At 43.4% G+C, this 12,384-nt stretch overlaps 1 protein-coding gene across 1 annotated transcript in view; it reads left to right on the top strand.

The window, feature by feature from the left end:
• Positions 1 to 7,031, top strand: part of PITPNC1 (phosphatidylinositol transfer protein cytoplasmic 1) — a 74,619-nt gene extending 67,588 nt beyond the window's left edge. The window contains exons 8-10 of the mRNA XM_036394414.2: positions 725 to 788; positions 4,010 to 4,128; positions 6,918 to 7,031. Of these exons, the coding sequence (XP_036250307.1) occupies positions 725 to 788; positions 4,010 to 4,128; positions 6,918 to 6,923 (189 nt within the window). The 3' untranslated portion in view covers positions 6,924 to 7,031. The remainder of the gene's footprint in view (positions 1 to 724; positions 789 to 4,009; positions 4,129 to 6,917) is intronic.
• Positions 7,032 to 12,384: the final 5,353 nt, after the last annotated feature.

Below are 12,384 nucleotides of genomic sequence, written 5' to 3'. Positions count from 1 at the left end.
CCCATACACACAGCAGTGAGGTGAAGAATCCCTTAGAAACACAGTGGGAAATCAGCCTACTAAAAACTCCAATTTCTGATCAGTCTTCTAAAAAGTCAGTTCATGAATAGCATAACTACAAGGTGATCAAATTTTTCATAGTATTGATCTTCTACATGTTTGAAAAAAATGAGAAGGGAAAAGAAGAGATCCAGAATGTCTAATTGGCCAATGATTATTGGTGTTGTCATTATACTGCAAGAGTTCTATTGCAATTACATTGCAAGGGTTCCATTTTGCTGGAGTTTTGTACCTCCTTGATGTTGCTCATAGGCAGCTCCTCTAGGCACTGACTCTTCCTTCTTCTCACAGCAGCCAAGTGACTCCAGTTCCCTTTCAACCAACCAATCCACTCTATAACACTCTTCTTATTATTGGCCACAGCTGTGGCCTGTTAAAGTCAGGCCTGCTCCTAATCTTTAATAATTAACTCAGCTTTAGGGGGTAAGATTACTTTCCATACTACCTTTATTTACTTATATTCTATCCTCCTACATATTGGTATTTCTACACATTCCCAAATGGATTCCTTGTTAGTCAAAGCCATGATTCAGTGCTGGCAACAGGTCCAGAATGACTTTTTAGATTCAGAACTATCAGAGGGTTTCTCACTTCAATCTTGTTGAAAGACACAGATGAGATGTTTTGCTGCTGCTGAGGCCTTTAACCCTTTCCTTGTTTGCAGGTGGTCAGAGACATCCTGCTGATCGGTCACCGGCAGGCGTTTGCCTGGGTGGATGAGTGGTATGGTGAGTGTCCTCCTGAGCCAATTAACCTGCAAATTAACCCTTCCAGGGGCTGGGACACGCCTGGGATGATTAACAGCAGGTTCCCATCTGCTTTCATGGATCATCAGGTCCTAGTGTGACTTGTTGAGGGAGGAGATGGAACCATGTTAGAGATCATCTCCTTCCACCCCCTTCCATGGGCAGGGACACCTTCCACTAGGCCAGGCTGCTCCAAACCCCATCCAGGCTGGCCTTGGAGCCTTCCAGGTGTGCTGGATTAGGCAGCAGCCAGAGATGCCTTTCCATGCCAGCATGTCAGTGGACCTGCCCCAGTGCCCCCGCCTGCCCTGCAGGCAGGACTTGTCTGTATGGAGAACCTTGTGCAGGTTTGAATAAAGCTCCTTCTTAAGGCTGCCTGAACTTGCAGCCATTTCCATCCTGCAGACTCCTAAGGCCTCTGACCCAACACATTTCCAGCTTTTTAGGAAAGTTTTAAGCTATTGATATGGATTGCAACAAAGAAAAGATGGAGCTTTTCTGAAAAAAGATGTAGATAAGCATAAATCCTCTGGGGTCTGATTCAGCAGCAGCTGCATGCAAAAAGTGCTGGAATCCATGAGGCAGCTGTGGGAATGTGGGCACTTCCAGCAGGACAGAGCAATCTGAATATCAAACCAGTAATCACAGTGTCTAAAGTGAGCTCACTGGTTTGTACCTTTTACATGCATTTTCTGTAAATATCCATCATCACAGCTTCTCATAAAACATGCCCTGAGACAGGCCATGGAAATACCATAGGAATTTGACAATATATTTAGAATGTTTATTTAGGCCCTCCTCAAGCTTCAGGAAACACTAATTTGGGCATTTCATGGGTGAGGGACACCTCTCTCACCAGAGCTCAGATCCATTGTGCATTGCTCAGGAAGTCACTGCTGCAAACACATCTCAGAGGTGTCACAGCCCTGCACTGGAATTCAGCCACCAACTCAGTGGCTCATTGTTTGGAAATAGAGAAAAAATCGCTTTTGAAATCACAGTGTTCTTATAAATTTAATACTGCATGAAAATCTTGTGCTGTAATGGTCATAAAAATACTGAAACTGCTAAAAATATCTTTTTCTATTGGGATAGCTGTAAACTAGTGAGAGAATTTTATATCCAGTGAGAGAGTTCTTCAGAGCTATTTTTTTTTTTAAATTTTAGATTTGTTTCTTTTTTTACCTGAAATAGAACAATCCATTCTTTTCCCTGTAGCAAGTCAGGGAAATTGATAACTTTAAATAAAACAGCCTGACTTCATGTAAAAATGGAGCCCATAAATTTGCTCCCAGTGTACCCAAAATATCCATACAGCGAGAGATGGAGAATGTTACTGAGAAGCAAAGTGTCAGCTGCACTTTAGCAGAGTTACTGATAATGATGACAAATGAACAGCCATGAAGTTAAACATACCAAACAGGTTTAGCTCCAAAACATTTCACTATAGATTTTCCCCTCCTAAGTCTAAAATCTCCCTGCCAAAAATACTCTTTCCACAGATGAAATACTGTGATACACAATTATCTTGTGGATTCTTCCTTGTCAGAGTGAGCCTTTTTACTAACTAATATAGTGTATTTTAAAGAGCCTAATTATCAGCCTAAGTAAAAAAACTAAAAAATCTGGGCTTAATAAAATAGGTATAATGATCTAGCATCCAAAATATAATTTTTAATGTCTATTAACACCTTTTGAAATGAAGGTTTGATAAAGACCTGGAGATGATGGTAGTCAGATAAAATGAATCAAATAATCAGTGTAATAAACAATATGTATGTTAATGACTGGTTGCTGTTACTGACCCTGTGAGTATGAATGTGTTTTGTCATTTAATTTACTAAACTCTATTTAGTTTTATTATTAAGAACTTCTATTTCCTCAGTGTTACTTACTAATAAAGAGCATGTTCTGTGCTTGGCAAAGTGCATCCCAGCATGTTACTGACACAGCTTCTGAGCTTGTTTCTCATTCCAGACAACAGTAAAAGACTGAAAGAGTACGAGTTAGGGGTATTCCATGTTTCCTTTTCAAATTCCTTGATCAGAATTTCAGACTGCATTTGTTTTTACTGATGGACTATGACATCATGCTGTCACTACAACAGCTGAAGTTGTATCTTGCCTTAAAAGCTGCCTCATAAAATGCAGCAGGAGCTCACAGCACAGAGCAGGGAGTGGTGTGATCCAAGAACTCCCAAATCCCAGTGGCACATCATAAATTGAGGAATATGGGAGCCTCAAGAGCAGATCCCAGTGCCTGACCAAAGGGGCACCCCTTTGCAAACAGACTGTGCTAATAAAATGCTCTTTAAGTGTTAGGAGTCACAAGCTGATGGCTGTTTTTACAAGGCTCTGAAGCTACCAAAGCATCGTAAAGAACAGCCCAAACCCTGACACTGCTCCTGTTCTGACTCCTCACTCCCCAGAGCATTTATGGAAAGCCTGGGAATACTCAGAAGAGTCCCAGGTCAATTATTGGACTCTTTATGTTTTTGCTGGAGCTGTGGTTGGTGACAAATCCTGTTAAAGGTGTTAACCCCCCATTGCCTGGTGTTCCACAGCACCTGGCAGGCTGTGCTGGGCAGTGCTCAGTGATCCTGCTGCTGGGATCAGCCTCATCTGGGGGATATTTCTAATTTTCATCGCTCATTCAATTGCTTGAGGCTACACAACCATTACCATACTCATTATTAATTCACTTACCAGTTTAAGTGTTAGTTTCTGGAATCTAAAGTGGGCTCTAACACTGTGATTTTTGCTGGTGATGAGATGTACAATGCAAAGTTAACAAAAACTCTTTTTCCAAGTGCTGGAAAGGTAAGTAAGTATTTATAATATTTCTGTATCTATCCTTTATTCCAAAGGATCTTCTAAAATCTCTTTAGAAGATCTTGGCCTTTGCCAAGGCCTGCACTTCAGTACTTTGTGCCTACCTTACATTACACAGATACTCCTAAACAATTTCCACTCCTTCCTGTTCTCTGACTCCCTTTGACTTAACCTTGCACCTTCCTTGGCTGACACAACTACCTTTATGAGGCAATTTTCATAAAGCTAGTTGCTCCTTGCTTTTTAAAAAATCCTTTGTTGGCTTCTGCTGAAAGACTTTGTGCTCCTAGAACCTTCTCCTTAGGAAAAAAAAAAAAAATTAAGTTTGCACTGAATCAATGGAAAATGCCAACAATTTTGAACTTTTTACAGATATGACTATGGATGATGTTCGAGAATACGAGAAAAATATGCATGAAAAAACCAACATTAAAGTTTGCAATCAACATTCATCTACTGTGGATGAAATAGAGAGCCATGCCAAAGCAAGAGTATGTCAATTTTTGAAACATATTGCCCATCCTCAGCCGATGCATCTGCACAGACCAGAAATGAGCAACCAATTGCTGATCAGCCAGTGGAATTTTGGGGAGGTTTTGCTTCAATAAGAACAGAATCTTTCTCCATGAAGTGCAGTCCTGCCTTTGGTTTGCACTGTAACCCTGCCAGTTATGTAAGGGAGGGTGGGGTTGGGCTCATATACAGCTCCCTGGCTTCCAGGAAAGCACAGTGTTCAAATTTCATTTGGATACATAAAGAAGAGATTAAATAGGATTTTTACTTTCTATTCTTTGAATAGTTAAAAAATACAGGAGTTCACAGTGGTCTAGTCAAAAAGCCAAGAACATGGGGAGTGGAAAACTTCTATGGGATTCACAAAATTCTTTCTTTCACCAGGAAAAAAAAATCTAATGAGTTATTCACTTTTTTCAAGGTAACTTTAATGTTACTGCCATTGATTAGCTACCAACAAGGTGGGAAGTATTTGCAGAAGTATGTAGCAGTGGTTTGTGGAAAAGGGCAGCTTTCTGTGTAAGTTCTCTGGTCTGGAGATTTCATAAAGTACTTAATTACCTAATTTGGGCTCCACAAGTAGAGGCCTACATTTAGAGTTTGATACTCTCTGCAAATAGAGAAGATGCAGCAGCCCTTGCCCCTGCAATGTCATTATTCCTTTATTTCTGCTAATGGTGCTGTGGAACTCAGTGCTGGGTTTACTCATGAAATCAGTGTGGGGCAAGGCTTGAAGGGCTCCAAGTCTTCCCTTGGCTCTTGCTCAGTGCCAGCTGGCCCCAGCCTGAGGAGAGGCTGTCTGCATAGTCCCTGGGCAGGTAATTCTTGTGCTCGTGACACAGCAGCTTCACTGACATCAAGGTTACTCCTTAGCAGAGAATCAGTTCAGATTTTGGCTCTACACTTCAGGATTTGGTTCTGAATGAAGTCTGCCACCTGTAGTTTCCATGTGGAAAAAATTGTTATTGAGGTCAGAAGAGAAGTTGTTATTAATGAAAAAAAAAGAAAGTGAACCTGAGTCTTGCTAGCTCAGTGTAAGGACTGTTTTACTTGAGTGTATATCTCAGCAGAAGGAAATTAAAGCAAATATCAATATATCAATATCAAGCAAATATTAAAGCAAAAGTCAATTGAAGTGTTTAATGTCTGAATTGCAAATGAAGAGTCTTGGAGGCTCCATTCAGTAAGACTTCACTTCAAAGGACAGTACACTGACAAACCTTCCTGTCCCCTTCATTTGTCCAAGACAGCTTTTGGTTCACAACATACAGAATTCCTCAATCAAAATCCCTGTGATTTCAGTGAGATTTGGGACACTTTGAGCGCAGAAATTCTCACCCACTGTTACAGGGTGTGAAATGAAATGTAAACCAGCAAAACAGGTTCAAACCTCTCTCCAACATGAGTAGGTACAGTTCCCCTGGGACCATCTGTTTATTGCCAGCACTTCTGTCAGATCTGCAACAGGCAGATTCTCACTCCTAATGGTGCCAGTGTGGGCTGGAGAGGTCCCAGCACTGCGGTGCAGGGGGAGCCAAGGCAGCCGGCACCGTGCACGCCTTCGATTATTTCGTGGGATGCTGGAACACAACAGAAAGCTGCTTCTACAGCCAAGGTTGCAAAGTCTGCAGCTGGGTAGGGGCAAAAAGCATCAGTGCCCTGGAAGGACAGGATTATTTTATCACAAATTTGGTAATCCCCACTGCCAGCCCTGTGCTTCAGACTCAAATATGTGAGACTTCTTAATTGATTGAAAGACTCCTGGTTTTATTTCTGTATTTTTGATCTTTCATGGCTCAAAGAATCTATAAATGGTCTAATGAAATTCTTCAAATTTATGAATTTAACTTGACATTCAGCAAAAATCTTAACATTGCCTTCAGCTGGCTCGGTGGGCGTCTTGCAGGCACTGCAGACATGGAGCAGCAGGTTCCAGAAGATCTTTGCTGATTTTCTGCTCAACTTCCCGGTTGGCAGCAGATGTCACTCCCGGGGTTTATCGCAGGTTCCGCACGGCTCCGTGCTGGGATCGCGCTGCCCTCTTGCGGGGCTGGGCAGCACCGGGACAGCCCCGGGACAGCCCCGGCCCCTCCGCGCTCGGCCCGCCCGCCTTTCCTTCCCCGGGGGCTTTAATCCTCATCTCCCCCGCCTGCGTTCCGCGGGGAATTGAGCATTTGAATCTTGCGGCTTTGTCAAGGGAGAGAGAATTCTTCAGGCTTTATTGGCGGAAAAGCAAAACAGGCTCGGTCCTTGCATGAAGCTGCAGCTCAAGTCAATGGAAGGAGAGAGAATTTTTCATCCCTTGATAATTACAGCAGACGAACAAACCATGACAACCCTTTGCCCACTTGGCCTTATAATCGAAATGAAACATTTAAAACCCCTTTCAGTTGTATTTTGTTTGAAGTTCTAAAAAACGCTAGCCGCTGACTGTATCCAAACGTACTCTTTAGTTGCCTGTGGAATAGCTGGATTTTGCCAGCAATTCCAGAGGCAGCAATCTTTATTCAGCTCAGACCCAGGTACAGGAACCATTAGTACGTGATTAATGTCCTTAAAACTCTGTTTCCTCTACATCGTGCTCATTGTGCTCCAGTCAGTGCCTGACAATGGGGAGGCATTCGTGCGGAGAAGCACTTGATGAGATGCGTGATAAGCAATCGTTCCCTGCTTTAGGATTTGGATGGAAGTAGTTTAACTGAGTTAATGAAATGATTATTTGAAATTATTCTAACACGCCTTTGTCTTTCATTCCTTCTGGTTGAAGACATGACAATGGATGAAGTCCGAGAGTTTGAACGAGCCACTCAGGAAGCTACCAACAAGAAGATTGGGATTTTCCCACCGGCAATATCTATCTCTAGCATTTCCATGCCTTCCTCAACCCGCAGTGCTCCATCTAGTGCTCCATCAACCCCTCTCTCCACAGATGCTCCTGATTTCCTAACAGTTCCCAAAGATCGGCCTCGGAAAAAGTCTGCTCCAGAAACTCTCACTCTTCCAGATCCATCGAAAAAAACCTTTTAAATTAACCCTGCATGTTTCCTCCTGATAAGCCATGTCTGCCACAGCAAGAGTGACATAACTCCATTGCTACAAAGGTCGTGGTGGTTTGTTGGTTGGTTTTTTTTGTTTGTTTCAGATAATCTTTCCGGCGTGGAAAGATGACTCCTTTCCTCAGACTTGATCCTTAAAACCTTATGAAAAGTGCATGCAAGAGAAAGTAGTTTATATATTCCTAAAGTAGTGTTTCAAGCCATATGGTGCATCTTACTGACACCAATGGAACAGTCTGAGGGGATGCTATAAACGAAAACCAATCTTTCTGTAGCAGTACTCTGCCTGCAAACCCTCATCTAGGTCACAGCATTTATAATTAGGAGTAGGTATTAAGTAAATCTGCCAAGGACTTCTGAGGCAAATTAGTGCCAACTAGAATGGAGGGTTAACAGAAAAAAACCCTCCCATTTTCTTCTTTTATAACCAATTTTAAAATCTTTCCCACTCTCAGGCTTCTCCTGTGTGTTCATAAACCTTTGACCTGTAACTCATTGTACTTGAACACCAACAGATCCACATTTTGCTTAATATGACTCAGGATTTGGGGCCTAAAACACAAAACACAAATCTTTTCAAACCTAAAATATCACTGTATCAAAGCCCCAGTTGTAATTAATTATACCGACTTTGAGGCCATTGAACTATTTCTACCTTGCACAGAATTTGTAACAGGAACCACCTATTTCTTGTAGATAATGTATTTTACTATCCCTGTCCTTTTGTGAGCTCAGAGTGTTGGTGTTCATCAGTGGTGTTCTGTGACATTGGAAAAAGCAGCTGAATTGTGCCAGTTGAGAAACAAAAGCACTGAATTCTGTCTTTTCCTCGCTGCAAGAAGAGCAGTAGTCAGGCCGGGAGACCTTGAATGCAAAGGGAAGAAAACAGGAGACTCCTTTTTCTTTCCTGCCTTGCATCTCTGCTAAACAGAACAATCTGACAAAGCTGGGTTCAGGCACTGCCTCACTGGGGAAGGGGGACAAAATCAGTCACTTCAAAAAGCAAACCAGGGGTGGGTGATGTTGAGGAACCAGAAGTGGTCTTCCTGGTGGGTGTGTGTGTGAAATCATTCCTCAGTCTCAGGAATTCAATTGTTGACAAGGATGTTTCCCAGAGGGAAGTGTAGATGGTGGAAGAAGGAGAAAAATAAATGGCAGGAGTGGCTCTTCTTTCCTTCTCTTCAAAGCATGAACTGGGTGAGACCCTTTCCTTGTGCCCCTCTCTGGGACACTTTGCTCTCCCCCACACAAGCTGCTGCTCCATGGCTGCTGCAGCTCCTTCCCTTGGTGACATCGGGGAGCCACTGTCCGATTCCAGGGAATGACAGCTCCTACCTGAACCATGATCCCAGTGGGTGATACTTTGTGCCACCACTGATGGCTCATGGATGGAGGAAAAAAGAGACTTCTCCAGAGCTGAGCTGTCCCTGAATATTGAACACTCAGTTTGGGGGTGCCCAAACCTGGGCCACAGTGGCTGAAATGCACTGAGCTCCTCGCTGGTGCGGCTGCAGCACAAGTTTTGTGAAATGAGTGGTATTTGGGGAGAGGTTTTAGGAGCAGCAGCAATTCCACTGCCAACCTGCACTGAAACAAGTGTTCATTTGTCTGATAGTGAAAATCCTGCAGCCAGCAATGTCCAGGAGCTCTCTGCAGCTTTGCTGTGGTCCTGCATTCTCCCACGTCCCGTCCAGGCTTGGCTTTGCTTTTCTTTCCAGAGCTGGTAATTCTGACTCATTGGTGACCTGATGGGTGATGCTGCTTTGTTTAAAAAAAAGATGCTGTAATACTGAAAACAAAACTTTCCTACACAGGTTTATGATTTCCATTTAACACATTATGGAATCATAGGATCATGTGTAATTTTTTATTGTTATTATTGATTTATTGTATCAAGATTGGAACATTGACAGCAAAGGGAAACCTTTAAAAACATAAAACATTGCTTGGTTATTTTCTCATTGCCTGACTTTGGCCCATACAGAAATAGTTCAGGTCTGCTCCACCTGAAAGTCTGTTTCAATGGATTTTTAATTTGTCCAAGACAAATTTGCTCAGCTCTAGTCAGTGTCCTGGTGCTCATGGGACTGTTTCTATTCACATTTTGGAATCCGGGTTTGACACAGATTATTAGACCATAGCAGTTCCATCTTTACTGATTTTAACTGATTGATTTCCAATACATTGATCATGATATTAAGTAGGTTTGGGGACAAGTCATTTGTGAAAATCATTGAACAGGACAGATTTGAATATCTGCCTGGCAGAGATGAGAGAGAGACAGGGATGCTGGCGTGTCAGAGTGACAGGACTCCCCCTGCTGTGCCCAGCTTTAGTGTCCCCCCCTGGATCCAGCACTGGCAGGGTCAGGAGCAGCCACTCTGCCGCTGCTGCTGCTGCTGCTCAATCAAGGCCAATTAAAAGATCTTAATGTGCCCCTGCTTTGGATAAGAGTACCCCAGGTTTTCACTGATTGTGGAAGTGCCCAGTGCTCAGCTCTGTCTTGGTTTCCCCAGCAGTCATCACCCATCTGGTCAATGACAGGATCTTTAAATGCCTTTTTCTGTTTGGTTGGCTGCTATTTAGGGTAAGATAGCTTTTTCTAGAATATTCCCAGCAGGCACACATGAAATGAAATGAAATGAAATGAAATGAAATGAAATGAAATGAAATGAAATGAAATGAAATGAAATGAAATGAAATGAAATGAAATGAGAAGGAAGGTCTGAGTATTTCAGTGTTACACCTTGAGGAGAAGGGATTGTTTTCAGTGCTGATTTTTCCCTTTCTGTTGTGTTTTCAGACATGTTTATTAGGATTAAAATAGAGAGTTTTGCAGGTGTTCCTCACTTTGTTTGCAAAAATAAACGCTGTGATTATTTACTGGGTGCAGCCTCAGAGCTTGGTGAGCACAGCCTGTGTTCCTCTTCTCTGCCACAGAGACAAGAATCCCGTGATGCAGCCCTGCCAGGACTTGGCAAGGAATTTTTTATCAAGGAGAATACAGTTCAGAGCAAAAACTGTGATGAGTTTGTTCAGGTTTCTATGAAAACCTCCAGGCTTTGCTTGTACTTTTGTGTATTTTGGATAGAACAATCATTACAAAACAACTGGCAATTCAGTGCAGCTTCAGAAGGGTCCATCTCCTAAAAAATCAAAAAGGGAGGGACCCACAAAAGTTGTTCCTGAAACATGTACTTAATGGGATTTCTTATGAATGTAATGGTTAATTTTGTAAAGGACTGGATAACTACTATGGAAAGAAACTATTTGACCTTGTTCTTTGGCTTTTTTGGTTATTCTGGAAGGTGATTTTGTGACATCTAGTAGCCAATTTGCATTAATTGCTGCTGTAGAGACTTTGAAACTGAAATATTTGTTCTTTGAATTTCAGTTTGTTACAAGACCGCTATACTTTGCTAAAACTGCTTTGAGGCTTGCTGCACTATAACTTCAAAACAATGTGTTATCCTTTGAAATAAGCCAAATGTATATGCTTTTTATGAATTAGTGAGTGCAGTAAGAGAGAATTCAAAATCTTGTCCATAGGAGATTTTCTGTTGCCATTGTTTGGACTTGGTTTTCTATGTGTAAGTTAAAATTGCTAAATAAGTCTAACAATGTTTTGCTTTAAATGAACAGCACGGTCATTGAATTATGATCTCCTGTAGTTTTGTGGTGTCACTAAAGCAGGTTTTATTGGTTTCTTTCGTTTCTGTGATAATTCCACGTGATTCTGTTATGTCCAGTAATTAATTTCTCTTATTTAGAGCACTGATGGCAACATCAGGCAATGCATCACCACCGTCAAAGAAGGACCAAGTCTTGATTTGCTCTGCACGTTCAATAGTGCAAGGCTCAGCAGGAGAATTTGACTGTCATTTATCTCATATCACTTAGTTTCTGGTTTTTTCCAAGTTATTTATTATTTTTAATATTGTATTTTTCGTTGCATTTTGTTGTAAATAAACTACCAACAACTATTCTTTACAACGGTGGCTGTTTTCTCTTACTGGGTCTCCTGTAGGCAGAAATCTCCTCATTAACATTTCTACCCCAGCTCTGCAAGTCACTTCCTCAAAATTAAACAGCACAAAGAATTAACTTTGTGAGGAAAATTTAAAGCACTTACAGCCTCTCCTGGGTTTTGTTGTCCCCCAGCTCTGTAAAGGTTTTACCGGGGCAGGTGCCTCATCGGTCTGGCATTAGCCCATTCACTTGTAAATGACCATTTGGTTGACAAGGAAGTTTTTCATTGGGGAATCTAATTCTTTATGCAGGATTTGGCAGCTCGGTGTTGTACCAAGTAACTGGAAAATACTGGAAAAGAGACCACTCGAATGCTCTCAGGCTTGTCTCCAAGTCAGTTAATTTTAGTCACCAGAAGTTTCCCTTGCACAACGGTTCTTTATAAGCTTTTACACAGAGACTTCATTTCCTCCATAGAAACGGAGCTTTCCCTGCTCCAGAGGAGCGGCAGCGCTCATTGAGGAGGGAAAAGCTTCCGGGCAGCGTGGGACAGGGCACGGGGAACAAAGAGGGGACTGGAAATGTTTTAAATTGGAAATGGGACGGCTCAAAGGGAACACAGCCCGCGCAGCCCCGGGGACATCTCGGCAGCCGCTGGGTCACCGTGCCCTGCCCTGCCACCGGAGCCCACAGTGACCCCCAGGGACCCGCACTGACCTCTCACAGCCTGGGCTCCTGGTCTCGGGTACGGCTGCGCTGAAATCTGCACACGCTCAACATCCCACACAGGAAAACACAACGCGGTGAAAACCCGAACGGGACCCTCCGGCTGCGCGGTCAGCGGGGCGGGCTGTGCTGCCCTGGGGACAATCCCCATCCCGCCCCCAGTGACACTGCCCTGGGGACAATCCCCATCCCGCCCCGTGCCGCTGCCCAGGGGACAATCCCCATCCCGCCCCCAGTGACACTGCCCTGGGGACAATCCCCATCCTGCCCCCAGTGACACTGCGTGGGGACAATCCCCATCCTGCCCCGTGCCGCTGCCCTGGGGACAATCCCCCCTCAGTGCCGCTGCCCTGGGGACAATCCCCATCCCGCCCCGTGTCGCTGCCCAGGGGACAATCCCCATCCCGCCCCCAGTGACACTGCCCTGGGGACAATCCCCCCTCAGTGACACTGCCCTGGGGACAATCCCCATCCCGCCCCGTG

Source organism: Molothrus ater, chromosome 19, assembly GCF_012460135.2.
Source record: "Molothrus ater isolate BHLD 08-10-18 breed brown headed cowbird chromosome 19, BPBGC_Mater_1.1, whole genome shotgun sequence".
NCBI classification, from domain to species: Eukaryota; Metazoa; Chordata; class Aves; order Passeriformes; family Icteridae; genus Molothrus; species Molothrus ater.
This window is presented reverse-complemented; position numbering and strand designations above follow the sequence as displayed.